Source organism: Sceloporus undulatus, chromosome 1, assembly GCF_019175285.1.
Source record: "Sceloporus undulatus isolate JIND9_A2432 ecotype Alabama chromosome 1, SceUnd_v1.1, whole genome shotgun sequence".
Taxonomy (NCBI): Eukaryota; Metazoa; Chordata; class Lepidosauria; order Squamata; family Phrynosomatidae; genus Sceloporus; species Sceloporus undulatus.
In genome coordinates, this window is record NC_056522.1 from 86,207,205 (window position 1) to 86,227,765 (window position 20,561).

General features: G+C 38.5%; 1 protein-coding gene across 4 annotated transcripts in view; it reads right to left on the reverse strand.

The window, feature by feature from the left end:
• Positions 1-10,282: 10,282 nt before the first annotated feature.
• Positions 10,283-20,561, reverse strand: part of TAB2 (TGF-beta activated kinase 1 (MAP3K7) binding protein 2) — a 67,950-nt gene continuing 57,671 nt past the window's right edge. For 3 of the 4 annotated variants that reach the window (XM_042442322.1, XM_042442314.1, XM_042442305.1), the window contains exons 4-7: positions 16,060-16,220; positions 15,131-15,224; positions 12,842-12,922; positions 10,283-12,391 (exon numbers count right to left, since the gene is read on the reverse strand). In XM_042442322.1, the coding sequence (XP_042298256.1) occupies positions 12,243-12,391; positions 12,842-12,922; positions 15,131-15,224; positions 16,060-16,220 (485 nt within the window). In that variant the 3' untranslated portion in view covers positions 10,283-12,242. The remainder of the gene's footprint in view (positions 12,392-12,841; positions 12,923-15,130; positions 15,225-16,059; positions 16,221-20,561) is intronic. The other variant, XM_042442330.1, reaches the window with a different exon arrangement.

Here is a 20,561-nt window from a genome sequence, read left to right on the forward strand (position 1 = left end):
ATAGCCTTGAATGCCTTATGTCCTGTTTTCAAATGGCATTGAAACCAAATGCCTATGAAATAAATGACTTGATAAAATCAAAAGTATTTTTGAAAACACAGCTTGGTAAGAGGTTCTTTTCCAAAATTCACATTTCTTATATATTAGTGCAGGATTTTGCATTACCAACTTGCAATTTGTCAATGTGTGTGCCGTTGAATTACAAATCTACTACATACAGTACAAGGAACAAAGTCACTATGTGTTATTTGGAATAAAGTGCAGTACATCTAATAGGCCACCCAGGGTCACTGTAATAATGCACAGTTTGTTGATGGAAGCCTGATGTTGCAGGCCCTGAAGTACCTCCAAATGCAGAAAAACAACCTAGTACTGTGCAATTCTAACATTTCCAAATGTGTTTTTTTTTGGGGGGGGGGGGGCAAGGACACAGAAATAATTTACTATTATTAAAAATAGCAACATTCATTCAGTAATTTTGGATTGCTAGTGACATAATAAATCAAAACAAAAAAGTGTATTAAATAAAAACAAAAAAGCAATTATCTACTTGCACAATATTAATATTTAATATTAAGCACTTGTAGAGAACCAGTGTGGTGTAGTGGTTCAAGTGTTGGACTATAGTTCTGGAGACCAGGGTTTGATTCCCTGCTCGGCCACTGAAACTCTCTGAGTGACCTTGGGGGTCACACATGCTCAGCCCCAGAAAACTCCATGATATGGTCTTATGGTCTCCTTAAGTTGGATACGATTTGAAGGCACACAACAACAACAACAAAATTTAGCACTCTGCATATACATCCTTGTATCAGAAGCTCTCTCAACAAACATAAAGTTTGAATTTATGCTCTGTCTTTCTTCCAGAATGGGATCCAAGGTGACTTACAGAAATATAAAACAAAATAGTTGTTGTGTGCCTTCAAGTCATTTGCAACTTATGACAACCCCAATCCAAACCTATTATGGGGTTTTCTTGGCAAGATTTGTTCAGAGGGGGTTTGCCGTTGCCATCCTCTGAGGCTGAGAGAATGTGACTTGCCCAAGGTCAGGCAGTGAGTTTACAGGGCTGAGCCAGGAGTCAAACTCTGGTCTCCAGAGTCCTAGTCGAATGCTCAAACCACTATATCATGCTGGCTCTAATTAAAATAAGATTACATTTACAAAATCCTATTCTACAAAGTTAAATATAACACATCCCTTTACACATACTACTGCTATATAATTTACATTATTATATTACATTATTATATTGCTTGATTGAGTAAAAAGGTCTTCACCCACAAAGATAGCAGGGAGGGGGGGCAACTGGACCTCCCACAGAAAGGAATTCCACAACCAGGGAGCAGACATGGAGAAGGCCCTTTCCCATAAATGCTTATCAAACATGCCTGCGGAGGTGGGACTGAGAGAAAGCCCTCCCCTGCCGCTCTTAAAGCTTATACTGACTTTTATAGGGAGATAAGGTCTTTCAGATAGTCTGGACCCAAGCCATTCATTTAGGGCTTTAAAATCCAAGAATAGCACTTTGAATTGTGCCTGGAAACAGACTAGCAACCAATGAAGTTGTTTCCACAGGGAGTGCATGGTACTTGATCTCTTTAACCAGCCTCAGTCAACAACCTGGCTGTGGTATTTTACACCCGTTGAAGTTTACCAACAGTTTCCAAAGGCAACCCCACAAAGAGCAAGTTACATTAATCCAAATGGAATGTAATCAAGGCATGTGTCACTATAGCCAGATATGATCTCTAAAGAAATCAACACAGTTTTAACTGTGCAAATGAACTGCTGGCCAAACCTGAAATCTGGGTATCCAGGCTCAGTTCCAAGTCCAGGAGTCTGCCCAAGTTGTGAACCTGAGATTTCAGAGGGTGTAACCCCAGAGCCAGTATAGCATAGTGGTTTGAATGCTGGATTACCACTCTGGAGTCCAGGGTTCGATTCCCAGCCCAGCCATGAAACCCACTGGGTAATCCTGGGCAGTGACATAAATAATAATAATAAATAATAAAATCTTTATTTCTATAGCGCTTTTCCAATAAGATCAAAGCGGTTCACAGATTCAAGAGAAAGTATACATCGCATCATCTAACAATACAATTACAATCACAAATACATTCCATAAAACATCGTATAAAAAAAATTTAAAATATCACGATCGCAGGTTGAACATCTTGAGGTATACTTCAATTAGGGGATAACTTACTCTATAAAGAGTCAGGAGGGTATGCTAGGTGGAAAACGCCTTCTTGAAAGCATCCAGAGAGGAACTGAGTCGAATCTCTTCAGGGAGTTTATTCCAGTAAAGTCCATTATTTGTGGTCTACTTGGAGTCCCAGATCCCTTTCACATGTAGTTTCATTCAGCCAGGTGTCCCCCATCCTATATCTGTGCATTTCATTTTTCCACCCTAAGTGCAGTACCTTATATTTCTCCATACTGAAGTTCATTTTGTTAGCTGTGGCCCAGCTTTCTAGTCTATTCAGGTCATTTTGAATTTTGATCCTGTCCTCTGGAGTATTTGCTACGCCTCCTAATTTGGTGTCATCTGCAAATTTGGTAAGTATGCTCCCAATTCTGGCATCCAAGTCATTGATAAAGATGTTGAATAGCACTGGGCCCAGGACAGAGCCCTGTGGGACCCACTGGTCACTTTTCTCCAGGATGAAAAGGAGCCATTGTTAGCACCCTTTGAGTTCGGCCGGTCAACCAGTTACAAATCCATGTACCAGTTACCTTGTCTAGCCCACATTTCACTAGCTTGTTTGTAAGAATGTCATGGGGAACTTTGTCAAAGGCCTTACTGAAATCAAGATATACTATATTCACAGCATTCCCTTCACCTACCAAGCTGGTAATTTTTTCAAAGAAAGAGATCAGGTTTGTCTGGCATGACTTGTTTCTCTGAAACCCATGTTGAGTTTTTGTGATTATGGCATTGCCTTCTAGATGTTCACAGACTCTGTTTAATGATCTGCTCCAGAATCTTTCCTGGTATTGATGTCAGACTAACTGGACGATAATTGTTGGGATCCTCTTTCCCCCCCTTTTTGACGATAGGGACAATGTTTGCCTTCCTCCAGTCTGCTGGGATTTCTCCTGTTTTCCGGGAGTTTTCAAATATGATTGCCAATGGCTCTGATAATACATTTGCCAGTTCTTTTAATTCCCTTGGATGTAGTTCATCAGGTCCTGAAGACGTATATTCATTTAGAATAACAAGGTATTCCTGTACTATCTCTATGCTTATTCTATGCTGAATTTTCCCCATTCTGTTCTCTGCTTCATTTTCCTCAGGTTAAGCACCCTTTGCCTTTTCTGAGAAGACTGAGGCAAAGAAGGTGTTGAGTAATTCTGCCTTTTCTGTCTTCTGTTAGTCATCTTCTCCACGCAGTGGCCCTACCGTTTCCTTCTTCTTCCTTTTGCTGCGGACATATTCAAAAAAGCCCTTTTTGTTGTTCTTAACCTCTCTAGCAAGCCTGAGTTCATTCTGCGCTTTAGCTTTTCTGACTTTACCCCTACACATGCCTGCTATTTCTTTGAATTCCTTTTTTGTGATTTCCCCCTTTTTCCATTTCTTATACATGTTCCGTTTCAAATTTAGCTCAGTTGAAAGTTCCTTAGTCATCCATCCTGGTTTCTTGAGACATCTCCCATTTTTCTTCCTCACTGGAACTGTTTGAAATTGTGCCCTCAGTATCTCCCTTTTGAGAAACTCCCATCCATCTTGAACTCCCTTCTCTTTTTGTATTCCTGACCATTGGATCACCCCCAGTATTTCTCTAAGTTTACTGAAATCAGCTCTCCTAAAGTCTAGAATGCGTTTCTGACTATGCCTGGTTTCTCCTTTCCACTGTATAACAAACTCCAGGAGAACATGGTCACTTCCACCTAATGATCCCACCACTTGGACCCCATCAACCAAGTCATCCTTTTTGGTTAGGATCAGATCTAAAATAGCTGACCCCCTTGTTGCCTCTTCCACCTTTTGGACAATGAAATTGTCTTCGAGGCATGTGAAGAATTTGCTAGACCTTGAGGATTTGGCGGAGTTTGACTTCCAGCAAATATCAGGATAGTTGAAGTCGCCCATCACTACTACATCTCTCCTTTCTGAGTGTGTGGTCATTTGTTCTAGAAAGATATCATCCAATTCCTCCGTCTGACTTGGGGGTCTGTAGTAGACTCCCACCATAACATAACTGTTGTTTTCCTCCCCTTTAATTTTTATCCAGACACTCTCCACCTGGCTTCCCTTATTGATGTCCTGGATCTCTTCACTGGTGTAAATGTCCCTGACATATAGTGCTATTCCTCCTACTTTCCTGTTTGGCCTGTTTTTCTTTAAAAGGTCATACCCTTCTATTTCTATATCCCAATCATGAGACTCATCCCACCAGGTTTCAGTGATGCCTATCATATCATATGTGCTTTGTTGTACTAGGAGTTCGAGTTCATCTTGCTTATTTCCCATGCTCTGTGCCTTAGTGTAGAGATATTTAAGACCATGAGTTCTCTTTACTTGCTGTCTGTGCAAACATATTTGCCTCCCACTGTTGAGTCCTTGCACTGTTTGTCTTGTTCCTTCTATGACAGTTTGACTATTTTCTCCAGCCCTTTTGCCTTCCAGAATACCGTCTCCCTCCCCCACATAACTCATTTTACAACCCTCCTGATCAAAATTTTGAGACTACTGGCAAAGACATTTTTGCCAACTGGCGTGAGATGCAACCCATCCCTTGCCAGAAGTCCCTCCTCATGGAACCACAGCCCATGATCCAAGAATCCAAACCGTTCTTGGCAACACTATCTATGGAGCCAGTTGTTTACATCCACTATTTTCCTCTGCCTTCTGGGACCATGCCCTTCAACTGGGAGAAGAGATTATGACAACCTGCGCATCCATCTCTTTCAGCTTCCTTCCCAGAGCCTTATAGTTCCTTCTGATATTCTGAAGGCTGTACCTTGCAGTATCATTGGTTCCCACATGAACCAAAAGAAAGGGATGACAGTCAGTAGACTTGACAAGTCATGTCAGCCTCTCTGTCACATCATGGATCTTTGCCCCAGGGAGACAGAACACCTCCCAAAGCATCTTGTCAGGCCCACAATCCACTGGTTCAGTGCCTCTCAGCAAGGAGTCCCCCACCACAACCACACTACACCTTCCTTTATGCTTGGGCTACCAGCTGCACAGAAATATCTATTTGTCTTAACTATAGGGCCTTAGCAACATGTGTCCACTGGTCCCCTTGTTCTGTCTGGCTTCCCTGCCCTGAAGGCAGTAGAACTAGCATCGTCTTTGTTTTTTGTCACACAGAGTAGTTGTATTGCTATGATAACACTGGGGCCACTCTGGCCTTCTGCATACCTTCACAAATTATAGCTGTGCGCAAAGTGGCCTCTGAAAGTTCTCTGTCCTGTTTATGGGCAGAAAGTCTATCAGGGAAGTATCTCCTAGGGGAGGACAAATTCTCCTACAGTTGGTCAGGTTCAACATTTGCAGTGCTAATGCCACACTTTCTGCCTTTTGACCAAGAATTTCTTGCAGTGTCAATACTCATGCCAATAACAGCAATGGTGCTGTCGGGTCACCCTGTTGCATCCTCTACAGTGCCCTATTCTTAGCATCATTTCCAAGAATCATGGGAAGGCTGCCACAGCAAACACAAGAGTGGGCTACTGTGGAAGGTGGAAGCCAGACCAGCTCTTGCAAAAACATATTAATATTTTTTGTGTCCCAAATGTCCTCTAAGGGACAAGAGTGCATTTCCACCATTTTTTTTGTTTCTTCCAGGGCCATTTTACACCCAGGAGAGGAAGTGAGCAGAGACCATTTCCTGTTCACTTCCAGTTTCAAAAAAGATAGCTGTCCTATGGGCCCACATTGGTCCAGAGTGGACACAAAACATGGTGGGAATGCCTCCCATGCCACCCAAGAGGGCATTTGGGGCTTCTTAAAAGGGGGCCTCACAAGTGCTATGTAAAACAGTATAGCTGATGTACATTTATCTATCTATCCTCAGTATCCATGCTTGTCCCACTTTATCCAAGTAAGAATAAAACCATCAATAGAAGCTGAACTCAGTTAACAGTGGATGGACAAAAATCCAACACAGATAATGCAGAAAGGCTCTCATCACTTCAAACCAGTCCTGCTTGCTTATTTTTCTGTAGAATAGCTAGCTGTGATCTGAATTTATATCTGACTCTGAGCTATGGGCTCAGTTTTCTTGGTGAGCAGAGCAGTTTCTCCACGAAACCTAGTTTTTCTGGTTCCTGTGAGCCAGGCCATGGTATTTCTTCTTAATCTGGGACAGAGTGTACCTTCTACCTACTGCTTTTCTCAATTGCCTAGCCTGGCAGGATGAAACGTGCGGGCTCTTCTTAGTGGCCTTACCTTAGTCTGAAACACTTGGCTTCAGTATGAGTGACTACAGGTGGTACTGTAGTTCATTTTTGCAGTCCACATCCAAAACCCTAGGAGAAATCCCAATCTTTTGTACAGGCATCAACAGTGACCTGCCCTCATATGGGATCAGCCAAATCATCTCAGATTCTACATAATAGTAAGATAAACACACATACCTAGAAGACAAAGGTTACAGCCCTGTACCTAATCACATCAAACCAAATGTAATTGCAGAAATTCAACAAATTCAGTGCTTTAAAATGTAAATGAATACAACTTAATTTTAGAAATGAATAATGCCATATCAAAACTCTAGCATGAACAGCCAATATAAATACAGATTTTATTGAAAAACATGATTACGTGTCAAAGGCGCTCAATAGTGCCATCAGTGTTCCTATCACAGCACAGAATCAATGAAAACATTTCATATGTTATCAAATTCTTTGATTCTCTAGGTATTTAGACTTCAGCTTCCAGAATTCCCGAGCATTCCCATACTGGCTGGGATTTTTTGCAGTTCAAGTCCAAAACATCTGAAGGACTAATTTGAGAGCCACCAATATAGGGCACAGCTATGCTACACTAGTGTGTTGTTTTGTGGAGCTTCTGTCCTCAGTACTGGAAATGATGTGAAACTAGCTCCCTGCCACCAATAATGACCAGTAGAACCTAACCACTTCTGACAGGTGTGGGCCAACACCACACAAGGAAATTCACTGCCCTGAAAGTTCACATTATAAACAAGAAAAATCTCTTATTTTACACTGGCAAATATCTATAGGGACATCAGTGCTACTGTATATATTGCACTTGCTTAAGTAAGCATAAAAGCTGAAGTTGAAGGCTTTCATGGCCGGCATCCATAGTTTTTTGTGGATTTTTCGGGCTATGTGGCCATGTTCTAGAAGACTTTATTCCTGATATTTCGCCAGGATCTATGGCTGGCATCTTCAGAGAAATTAATATTTTTTAATTTAGCTAAACCTAATTTAGCTAATTTAGTTAAACCTATAGCTAAGCCAAGAACGACAGGAATCTCTGAAGATGACAGCCACAGATGCTGGTGAAACATCAGGAAGAAACTCTTCAAGGACATGGCCACATAGCCCAAAAAAACCCACCAAAAACTAAGCAAAAAAGCTCTTTGCTCAAGCAATACCATGTTACACGGTCATGTATAGGCTAAAGCCTTGTCTAAGTTCAGAGTGCTTCATAATTTGGTACAATTGCTCAACGTGGTTGCTGCTTGCATTGAGTTTAACTACAGAATATGCTACTTATACTGTTTCCAGGGCAGGTTAAGGTTTATACCTTATTTATTTATGGTGATAAAGCTCTGATGCTGTAGGCCATATTTCAAGAAAGAAAGTGGCAAACCAATTATTCCTTGCCTAGAAAAACCTTATGAAAATCATGGGGTTGCCATAGCTTGACAGTTCACTTGAAGAGATGTGTATGTGCACACACACACAAACACACACACAGGTCCTCTTTCTGTAAACAGTTTGGAAAAATCTCATTATTTCTCCTCTTCCCAGTCACTCATGTTCTTGTTAGTTACTAGAGGATACCTGCATTCTAGTTCTACAATTGTTTATCCCACTTTAGTATTGCATAGGCCAATTTAACAGAGATGTCAAACATCCCTCCCCCCAAGTATAGAAGGGGAAATATAATAAAACATAGGATTTAAAGATAGAAACATGGCTGTTTGGAAGGAGAAAACCACATGCAAATCACTTTGATACATACTCAGAAGGTCCCCTTATGGTGTACCACAGCAATCCATATTAACACATTGCTGTTTATAATCTTAATTATTGGTACTGAATGGATATACTTCCAAAATGGTGTTAAAGTGACTTCAGATACCACAAAGGTTACGGTAGGTATTGAAAAAGATAAACGATTCAGATAAATAAAGTGAAATTCCACAAGAGGAAACATCAAACAGAATGGAAAACTCATCAATGCACAGAAGCGGAGAATAATTAATTAGCCAGAACATCTTGTAAGAGTCATCATAAAGAGAAGTTCACTTGTGTCAACAAGATCTTGTTACTAAAGGCTTGGATCACATTATATGAGATAATAAAACAAACAAGAACAGTTTGGAGGAGCTGATATTTGGAGGTGTGGGGGAAAGATATGGACACGTTTAAAAGAAATGCTAAGAATGAGATACATAAAAACTTACCTTAAGAGAGAAGCTTCTTAGTAGAATATATTACAAATGGACATTAAAAGATATCCTTCTTCACTTTCCAAGATTAAGGTTAGGCTAATATTTGCTAAGGATGTTCTATGGCAAACACCCTGCTGAACCAGCAGTCTTCAACGTTTTTTAGATATGGGATTCACCATTAACCCCTATTTATAACAAAGAACCCACTTTTAATTTTGAAGTACTTTTTCTTATTTTCCTTTTGCTTAGGGCCCACAAGCAGTGGTAGGACTGACATGATCCATATTCAGGTTCGGTTGTTAAGTCAGAGCCCAGTTGAAAACCAACACAATGGATAAGCATGAAATTTCTGCCAATTCAGATTTCGTTACGGAATATCAGTCAGCCAATATGTACTGTATTTAGTGCCAGCAATGCCAATGGCCTATTGGAAGCTCTGGTGCTACAACATACTGCCAGACATCTATACCATGCCCAGGACTGAAATCATTTTATCTGAAGCTTAAGATGTAACAGTCACATTAATGAACTCCTTTTTAAAAAAAGATTCTTAAGATCTGAAACTATGAGGTTATGAAGACTAGGGCCTCTAATAGATGACCCAAAAAGTCTGTGCTGGGACCATAGCGCTGCCATCTGCTTGGTTCCAATCTGGACTGCTGCTGTGGTCCTGAACTGGGCCACCAAAAAAAGACTGTTTTTCCTTCTCCTTTTTGGCCCAGCTCTTCTGGGTTAGGGCTTTCACCCATGATTAAGGCATGCATCATGTAAATGCCATGTCCCCCAATGTGGTTCAACGGTGGTCCTTTTGGCCCATCTGTTCAGACCCTGGTGACAGAAAGACTCTCCAGATGTATTAAATGCTTGCAAATGTCATTTATAATTAATGGAAGTGAGGAATAGGAACTCTTCTCATGGCAATCAGTTCATCCAAAAAAAGTATACGACATGCCAGCAAATTCCAAATAATAGGTTTCTGATTCTTTCACAAAATATGGGAGCAGAGAATTAGCTAGCTCCAATGAATAAATGGTAGACATGTATGATTCATTGACCTTGACCTCCAATAAATCCTCAAGAAGTTTACTTGCTCTTCAGTATCACCCCAGACTGTGCTGATCATGTAGGGATCTGATAATTCAAAGGAAGCGATGCATTTGTTATTTTCACATCAGTTTTCACTAAATGGGGAAAAAAAAGTTTTGTTCCTTTGGGTATCCTTACTTGGGGCCAGAAGCAAACATGTATAATTATAATTTAGTATCTGCAAGTCTTACTACTACCCACTTTAAAAGCACCAATGATACACCATTATAAGCATTAAATTATCTATTGTGTTCAGACTTTAATAAAGTTGCTCCTCTAGAAAGTACAAGCCCTCTAAGAGTACTGATCTGAAACAATGTCAAATCAGTATTACTGCATTTCAGTGTGAAATGGCTATTTTAACTAATATCTACAGGAAAGGACAGTACTCATTGCCTTAGTGGATTTCAGGAAAAAACAATGAGGAAAACATACTTGGCTATGCAGTCCTCCTCTTAGAAAAAGAAAGTCTACTTTAAGCTCAATACATTCATAGCATCTTGGTGCATCAACAAGATCAGTTAGTTTACATTTTTAAGTTAAAGATTGGCTGAGCATTTAGCTGGATACAAAGTTAAAAACACACAGAACCAAATGTTACAATATATTTTTTTAATTTTTATAAATAACTTATCTGTTACAAAGACAGTTTACCCAGCTAAAATCACAAAACCATCAACTCAAGATATCCAAAGTAGGTTTTATTAATAAAACAGGTAAAAATTGATTTGTCAATCTTCACATAGAACTGCAGATGAAGCTGAAAAACAAAGCTTCTTCTTTTTCTTTTTTTAATAAACACAATGCATTCAATGCAAGTACTTTGGGTCTATTGACTAATTACCTGGGAGTCTTTTAATTCTCCTTTTTCTTTGAAAAATGCAAAACCTTTAAAACAAAGGTCTTTGTGTATTCACATAGATCACTTGTAAAATTCCTGTTGAAAATGTCCACTGGCAAATATTTACAGTGGGTGACAGTCTACTTTGTCTCCTGCTACATCTTGGCTGCAATCCTATACCTGCTTATGAAGGAGTAAGCCACTGGTTATCAATGGATCTTACTTCTGAGTAGACAAGTATAGGATTGGGCTGCTAACTACACTCTCTTGCTTCTTCTCAACAGACCCCTCCTTATTTGTATAGTACGCAAGAGAGCATATAAAATTCAAATAAAACCATGTCTTTGGTTTCAGTTATAGATATTGATCACCTGAACATTCTCCTTTAAAATGAAGAGCCCTATGAAAATAAAGAGATGTTTGATATTGATTCAGTGTTCAAGTCTGCTTGGTTTCTCTTTTTCAGGCTTTTCAGTCTGCCTTAATTATTGCTATTCTCCACCAAACCAGGTTTAAAAACTTGGCTGCCAAGTTATTGATAGCACTGTTGCTTTAGGCTACTGCTGTTGTTCTTTGTACTGTATGTACTTCCCCAGTAATTCACTTCTGAAGAGCTGTGCATGATATCCAGCAAATGAAGCAAGCATATCCAGATCTCTTGGTGGGTTGAATGTTATTTTAACTCTTGTTTTCTTGTGCCAGACAAAATATTACACAGTGTCACCCACCGTAAAAATCAGTGTACAGAGTGAACTATATGTATAAACTCCAACTTTTCCTGCATTTTCACTATGCTGCATCTGCAGGTCTTCACAGATTAACAGCATTTACAAGAGCAATGTAGAGAATAGGCAGTGGGAGAGCTATTTTGTGCACTTTAAAAAAATAATTATTGCTCTTGTTTTAAGGCACTACTATTCTCAGAACAAAAGTTTCTTTTTTTAAAAAAGGGTCATGATCGTGCATAATCACTTAAAAGGAAAAAGAAAGTTAACGAAGACTATTACACTATACATTAAGAAGTACAAGAAGTAATAAAAGGTGAAGAAAAAAGCAGGCTCTAGAGCTATGTACAGTAGGAAAAGCTTTGGGGGATATTTCACTGTGAGTATTGTACAGACAAAGCATGCAGTTTTCTTTTCTCATCTTCAGACAAATGTACTGATTTGTGTCAGCAGAGCTGTTTCCTGGGAAGACAAGGCAAAGAGTACCACTAATTTGTGAAGTTCTTCTACAATCCACGGGACCTGTGTGGCAGCAAAGAGTTTTAACACACTTTCAACGTGTTCCTTTCCGCTTCCTCGGTGAATGTAGTGTTTCACTGAAAGCTTTACAAACAACAACAAAAGCTATCAATCTAATTCCTTCCCCTGTCATAATTCAGTAGTGACTTCTGTGGAGAAATGTGGCTGGGGAACACCCAAGCACTGAACATGGTGAGAGTTATTCTTACTGGGGTTCTCGTAATACTGTACATGATTCAGGCAGCTGGCAACAAAGTCTTTCAGGAGATTACCTTCCAGCTAATGAATTTCAGCTGCCTGCAGCACAACACTGAGGTATTATCTCTGTAGCATGACAATTAATATTAGTTATAAACCTTGTCACATGTTCAATTTTACAAAATCCTATGCATAAATGATTATTTATCCCAAGGAAATGACTCAATAGTCAAAGGTTGGATTTACAGAAGATAAGTGAGCCTCCCTGGCTCAGAAATGCCGGGGCATTTCACACTGTTCACAACGGTTTAAGGCTGGGTGATTTAAAAAAGTACAAGCAGTACAATTCCACTGAGCTCCCTCATCTTCCTCTGTATCTGGTACAGTCTTTGGTGTTTTGACGATAGACCTTTGATCTGCTGGGGTGAAAAAGAACAATGACTAAATACACACAACAGAAGAGACAGAATTCTGTGCTTTGTTTTCCTCCTATGTATGAATGAAAATTGAGGATTATGTGCTGGAACCATGCTATAAGTTCATTCTTTCCACTACAATATATGGAAACATTAAATAATTCAATGGCCAAAAAAATCAAATTTTTCCTATGGTTTAGCTGAGATAATTTCTTAAGAAAATGAGAAGAAATTAAGTGATCCAGCAAGGGTAAAGGACATAGATTTGTTAAAGTGAAAGAGAGAGAGAGAAAGCAAATGCACAGAATAAACAGAAATTATGAGCCGGTTACGTGTATGCTACTGAACCTCAACAACTTTATGAAAAACTACCAGTATGTACATATTAAAGTAAATGAATTGAAATATAAGCTTTGATTCTATATATAAATTAATCTTGGCAGAAAATTTTACCTTTGGGTTTTGGTGGCACAGGACCTAGAAATCCAATATTGTCATAAAAATTATGAATGGCACTGGGATTAAAATGTGGTCCTGGAAGAAAGAAAACATACAGTTAGTACAAAAAGGTACTTAAGGCTGAAGTCCCAGAGAGTGTGTGCAAGATGTTCATGGAGGAACAATTTCTAGAATCTTTCATTTGAGGGGAAAAAATACTAAGGCGCGTTACAGAGCGCCCAAGAAGGGTGCTCTGCCGCCGCTGCTGGTTGCTGCATCTGTGAACCGCAGTGGCCAAACTGCGCGGTTCCTGGAGGCAGCTGAAAAGAAGCGCTGAAATGGCGCTTCTATCTGTGCCCTGGAAGTGGTGCCACGAGGCGCTAGTCTCGCACTTGCGGCGTCACTTCTGCCGCACGACTTCCGGACGCTATGCATCCGTGACATCAAAATGGCGGCTCTCGTGTGGAACGGGCACCGACATTTTGTATGGACTTGGTCCGTACTAGGGTTAGGGGCGTCTGGAAGTGACGCCCCTTTCTAACCCTAGTATGGACCCAGTCCGTACTATAGGCCCGTCTGTAATGGGCCCAAGTTTACCAAATGAGCTTGGACAATTTTGTACATCCATTTATGGGCTCATCTCTGGGACCCATATATTATATTACTTAACTGAAAACACAGGTAAGGAGGAGAAAGCTGAGGGTAACCAAACAGAAAATTAAGCAGGCTAGGTTGTGGCAACCTTTAAGCTTTAAGCTAAACTGCAATTCAAGTTATCAACAATGTAGAATACTGTGGATTTCCTTACAGTGCTGCAGAATCACTAAAAGGAGAATAGGCTTTGGGCCTCTTCAGATGGACAAAGTGCTATGATGCATAACAAATGGTAGACCTACAACAAGTGTCTAATCTTGTTTAATTAACATTTAACCTTGTTGCATTGGTATATAAACACACAGCTTAAGTAGTAAAGGACATTTTGACTCCAATGAAAATTTCTATGTATTGCAGGGCATAAAGTTCCCCACATCCAAACAAGTGTTTATGTGGGTAGAATTAAGTGGGCTCTGGTCAAATAAAAAGAGCTTAAAAGGACATGGAATAAAAGGTAAAATGAAATGAGATAAAATTGCATAAAAAATTGTAAATATGTACACTTCCTGTATTGTTCCTGGCCACAAGGAATACCAATGTTTCCACAAGCAAAGTAATATTCAATAGTCCCTGAATGGAGCCAACCTACTAATCAGCAGGCCATCCCGGTTCTTCTTTAATGTATTGGTATCAAACATTTACATTGGCCAGTGGGCGCGGGGTGTGTGTAAGATTTGCTGGAACATTTTTAATCCCACCGCCTGTAAATATCAAATGCTTGAAATCTTGGGGAATGTTTTTAACTTGCTCTATGTGGACTCTGCAACAGGACATGACTCTTCATGGGAGACTAAAATGTCCTATTTAGTGAAGTCTATTAAGTAGACAGTATATTACAGTATTGATGTTACATTTTACTTTATGTTACATTTATCCAAAACTGTTTCAAGTAGTCTATGTGCTGTTTTTTTTAACATGCTTTGAATGAAAAAAAAAATGAACAGTTGAAAGATTAAAAGATAAACAAGCAAAAAACTACAAACAATTGTGCTATTTCTGCCTTTTCTCCAAGCAAAGGTTCTAAAACAACATAGGACACACGCAAACACCCCACCCAGAAACTGACCAGGTTTGCTCTTCAGCAAGCTGGTCCAACCTCTTCCCTGCTGCTGCATTGGCAACAATTAAAACCTGAATTCCTATAGTAGTAAGCAGTACTAATTTCTTGATGTTTTGATTAATTGATGCCCAAACACAACGAATTTTGAGAAATCTATCTAGGCTAAAATTGATAGGCATTAGTCACAAAAATATCAATCTTTTACAAGATATAAGTATGGAGGAACCTGCCTATACCAGAAGGTCATTTCTATCCACACAGGGTCTCTTTTGGGGTTCATTAGGCCACCTAATGGCAGTCAGTCAGTAGCCACAACATTGCCTTTAAGTAAAGGTACTTGGATGCTGTTCTGTGGATCACGTCTGAATGTGACAATATATCCAAAACATATTTTTATTCTTAAAGTCCTTAGGTTATTTCCCTCTTTACAAACATATATGCAGATTTGATCTGCATATCAAAGAAAATGATTGGGTATTTTTTGTTATAAATATTGTTAATCAATCATCACATTCTACATTTGTAATATATAATCTTCAAACTCTTTAAGGTGTTCAGCTGAATGGAGGGAAATTATTCATAAATAGTACCTCTTGCTTGAAAAAGATCAATCTCTTTGGTTAGGCAATCTATATCTATTTGAAGCTGTCTGTTACAGCTTCTTAACTGCTGCATTTCTTCAAGCTGAAAAAACATGGAAAATATTGTGTATTAGATTACTAATTAGATTTGTAAGAAAGAAAACATAGTTACAGTTTGTATATTGCATGATTACACTAATGTCTTGATAATTATTACTAATCCATTCAGGAAAGACAACATTGTTCATTTATGTACTGTAAGGTAGCTGTTGAAGACTAATCAAACAATCCAACCCATGCTAATTGCTAAATTGATCACAAAATCATTAGCTGAAAATGAAAATTTGCTTTAACTTTTCTGAGTTGACTGTCCCAGAAAAGAATAAAGCTTTTGAGATGAAATGCTACCTTTCTTGTGGATAATAAAGAAATTCTGGGTGCATCCCCTAGGAACAAGTAAAAAAAAAGAACAGACCTGATAATGTCAGAGATGAGATTTGTCAATGTTACCATCAGAACAGGTTACACAAAATATACTGAGACTAAATTTTTAATTCTTTTGCACTACAGTGGTACCCTGGGATACGAAATCACCGCCTTACGAAATTTCCGGGTTACGAAAAAAATCCATTAGAAAAAACTGTTTCGGGTTACGAAAAAATTTTTTGGTGCTTTTCGGCGCTTTTTCACACGGAATCGCGGCTTCCAGCGCTAGCGCCTATGGCAATTTTGGCTTGCGAAAGATTTCGGGTTACGAAGGGCTCCGCGGAACGGATTACTTTCGTAACCCGGGGTACCACTGTACATTTCTTCTGCATTTGTGTAAGGTATTTGGCAAGCAACACTGATTCAACTTCTCAACTTAACAGGTCATTTTTGAACTGAAGATCAAGGTTAAGTTTATGACCTTTTTAAAGTCCCCAGAAATTCTCACTTACTGAAGGAATTTGGGAAGCAGAATTTGATCTTTTCAGCCGCCTTCGTGTTAGATTATTCTCCATTTCATTGACTTCTGTTTTTAGTTTATCCAGCTTTTTCTTTTGAATCTCAAGTTCTCGTTGAAGCCGTTCCATCCTAGCCTTCTGGTGTATTAGTAAAGCTGAAGAATATTAAGATACCACTTTAATCAATGTACTGTTCTTGTCACAGCATCATTTGATTTAACACAGTGCAGTCAGTCCTAAGACAAAAAAAAATTCATGAGAATTTCCCACTTTGCCCACTATGAAACTTGAGATCACATTAAGATTAAGTATCACGTGGTTGCTTCAAAATGTCAGTAATAATCAAGAAGACAGTCTGTAATCTCAGTTTTTTGTTTGAAACTGTTTCATCCTAGCCTTCTGGGAGTGCATGCAAATTTCAAATGAGCACAGTCTTGATTATTTTCTTAAAATTAACATGCCATTTAGATCCTGCCATTACAGCCTGTAGTCTTGGAGGGCTATGTGTAAACTTGCGTAATAGCGATCTTTGTGGGGTAATAGCAGTAACGAAGTCCTAAAGACATCACTCAGATTTTCTAGCTGATGAAGTTGGGATCAAAGTATCTTTCCAAAGAATAGCTTGATGAGTAGGAGGTCCAATAGCAAATGAGTTGGTGTTGATGTAATCAATAAACACTGATAAATAATCAAAAGAGGTGTCCTGTTTCTTTTGTCTGTTACAGAGTTGAAAAGTTTAAGAAAGATTTACCAATAACCAAGTATCCCAACCATTTTTCCACCTGTGGCTCCCTTCCTTTCTTACTTCCTACCCTTTCTTCTCTGCCTTCAACATTTTCCATCCATTCTTTCATGGATACTTTATTCCCAGCCTATCGCTCCCCTTCCCATCCATTTACTCTGCCCCAGTTCCTAAACACAAGAGAAAGTTATTCTTGCTCCAGTTTAAAGCAAAGCTCTCTGTCAAAATGGATTATAAAATTTCCCCCCCTCTCTTCCCAATGACACACAAACACTGATTTTAAGCATCACTTTGCAGACTTTCTTATCAGCAGAAAAAACACTCATCAAAGCAGTGGATGGATTGGTGAGACCTGGAGGCAATATGGATGTTTTTAGCATCATGTGTATAGAAAATATTTTATTGTGTGAGGCTTCTGTAAGATCATCAGTAACTTCTGAGATTTGATAGAAAAGAAAACAGTTATTTGAATCATGGTTAAATTATTTTCAAGGAAATATTGTTTCAATATCAATAGAAAGCAACATGTAACTTTGAGATGTCCTGTTTGCCAGCCTCTTGAAGCTTAATGGAGAACTGGAATTCTGACACCTATCAGTAAAAAGTTTCAACTCATCAATGATTTAGACAAATTAAGGCAGAACTGCATGAAATGCAAAAGCATTACCTTAATAAATTTTAAAATCAATTCAAGTTGATTATTGGTGAGGGAGGTAAGGTGGGTGTTCATATTTTTGTTTCCTAAGCATTAATCTTTTTCCCCCCAGTCTGGCTAATGTTTAGCTGTTATTTATTTCAGAATGAACAAACTGGAAAAATAACCACATATATCAATTTATTTTATTTTGGATACACAATAATAACAAATTAGCACAGATATGATTTGGTTATCATATGTAAATGTCATTTACAGCTTAGTGGAGATCCAGTTGACTCTCAGAGAGAATAAGTTGGTGGCCACCCCCAAGTAATTGACCTCCCTATCAATGAGGTGAGACTAGCAGCCTTCCTGTTGCCCTCCCACCAGCAGGTAAATACCTTTTTCTATTTAAGTAGGTCTTCAGCAGTGAAGTTGGAGTGCCCTTCCACTTTCTACTATTTTAAAAGTTATTTTATATCTTTAACTCACCTGTTTATGTCTTTATTTGCTTTATTAATGTTGTGGATAATTGTTGTGACTCTCATATGTGGAATCAGGATACAAATAAAATCTGATCCAATCAATCAATAAACAAAACTACTGCTGCAGAGAATTTAGCTCAGCTCTTCTAATGTTGCTGGTAACACAATCTGTTCTATATGCAACACATCCTGCTTTCTATGTCATGATTCTAACCACGTGCATACAAATCATGATCCATTGGGGCACGGGAAACAACTAATGAAACAAACCTGTACTGATTTCTAACAAACTTGTTTGATTTCTAATTAATTAGTACAGTGTACAAACAAAAGTTAGCACAGATTTCTGTGTAAAACAGAAGAACAGTAAACAGACTTGATCAGTACACATTCTAAGAGGCACAAGAAGTAAAAAAAACCTCTTTAAAGGAATGTACTTTGCTGGTCTGAATTTCACTTTCCCATCAGAGAAGGGGGGCCGAGCATCCTAACTATGGGTGGCTCCGATAGTTAGGATGCTCGGACCTTCTCTGATGGAAAGGGACATATCTCAGGTAAGTCTAACATTACAATCTTATCTAACATAGTAAACAATTAAACTGGAAGTACAAGTTGAGTCTTCCTTAATCAAAATGCTTGGGACCAGAAATGTTTTGGATTTTTTTTTAATCTTGGAAGGCTATATTTGCAATTATGTACATAATAGGACATCCTGGAGATGGGACCCAAGTCTAAATATAAATAATGTTTCATATATAACTTATACACATAGCCTGAAGGTTTATGTCAGACACCTCTGAAATCTCATCCTGGCCAGCCCTGCCTTCCATGAACATCTCACTAAACCCTATGTATTGTGCTGAATTTCCTGGGCAGTCAAATTGATGTGGAAAATGCATCTTGAAAATAGAAGCAAGCCACTTTTCAGAATTATTAATTTTATCCAAGTAAACATTAAGTAAACCAATTAATGACCATGTTTATATGAGCAGTTGTATTTATCCATGTACTACCTTTCAGTTAAAAGAGCTGGTGATTCACACATCCAGGCAAGAAAAGAAAGAAAAGTCAGTAACAACTTGCTTCCACTTGGCTTGTCACATTTCTTGGTAAGCCCTCAATGCTGAAAAATATCCATCCTAACTTATCAATTACAGTGGGCCCTTGCTATCCACTGGGGCTTGGTTGTAGGACTCCCCACGGATACCAAAATCTGTGGATGCTCAAGTCCCATTAAACACAACAGGATAGTGAAATGGGTAACCCTTACTGAAAACGGCAAAATCAAGGTATGCTTTCTGAAATTTAATTTTTAAAAATCTTTTCAAGCAATGGATGGTGGAATCCATGGATACAGAATTTGAGGATACAGAGGGCCAACTGTATTTGGGTTAATTATTTGGGAAGGACAGAAAATATAATGCCTTAGAGTTTAGATTCATGTCACTGAAAAGAACCAAATGTCATTCCTGATGCCAAAAGACATTCCTGAAAGTCTTTTAAAAGACTTTCTTGTATATTATATATAAAATCCCCAGCAGTGAGTGGACACTCCATTCTCTGGGATTAGGGGCTCAGGAGTCCTGTGAAAGTAGAAAAACTGCAAATAATAATAATAATAATAATAATAATTAAAAAAACCACCGAGTTTTTTACCTGTCAGAACACCTCTATAGGAATCTGTAAGCCATCTGGCAGACACTGACATTTAGTTGAGAAGACAACCCCCAAAAGTCTGATGTTGATCAAAATGGAAGATGAACACGCAACCATCAAATTACTGAAGTTACTGTTATCTGCAGAAGATAAGCTTCTTTCTGAAGCTTCTTTAATAAAATTAAAACAACCCATCCACTGTTTTAGAGAACAAGGAATACACTTGAAAAAAGTTTTACTGAAAACCTAGTGTTTCAAATATAACCTCATTTGTTGTTTTTGATGAAATCTCATACCTCACAGTGCTCTTTTCTACTGCACTGAACATCTGTTTCTTATTAACAAGTAATCTGAAACTGACAGAGTATATCAACTGTCATCGGTAAATCTGAAGATGTTTATTAAGCCTCAAGAAATGTGAGGATATTTGCCAGCTGTCACACCTGCCTGTATTCAACACATGCCACAGAGTGCAAAAACTGCAATATACATTATAGATAAAATTCATATTAAACAATTGAGCCCCATGGACATATTGTGCTTATGTTTGAAGATAGACAATTGTTATCAATTTATATACATAAGTTGTCTTTTTGTTTTAGGTTTTCTCTAGGAAACTCCATTTCTAACACTGTAGGCATCAGAATTCAGAATTCTTATACAATCATATAGATACATGTCTTTTTAAATTTATAAACTTAATCTAACAATTTTCATTGGTATTAGACTAGTTAAACAAAGTTATTATAAATATTTTGAAAGCAATTTCTACGACAGGATACTAAGCAAGTGTCTTCTTAGCAGATAAGATAGTACAGAAGGAAAAGTTTGGATTAAGCTGGTCTCAAAGCATCGTTTAACTGTGATGCTAGCTGGGTCTTCTGGGACAAAGAGGCCTTTCAACCTGTATTTCAAGGTTGAGCTGTGGGGTACCACAGGGTTCTATTTTGTTCCCCAAACTGTTTAACATCTACAT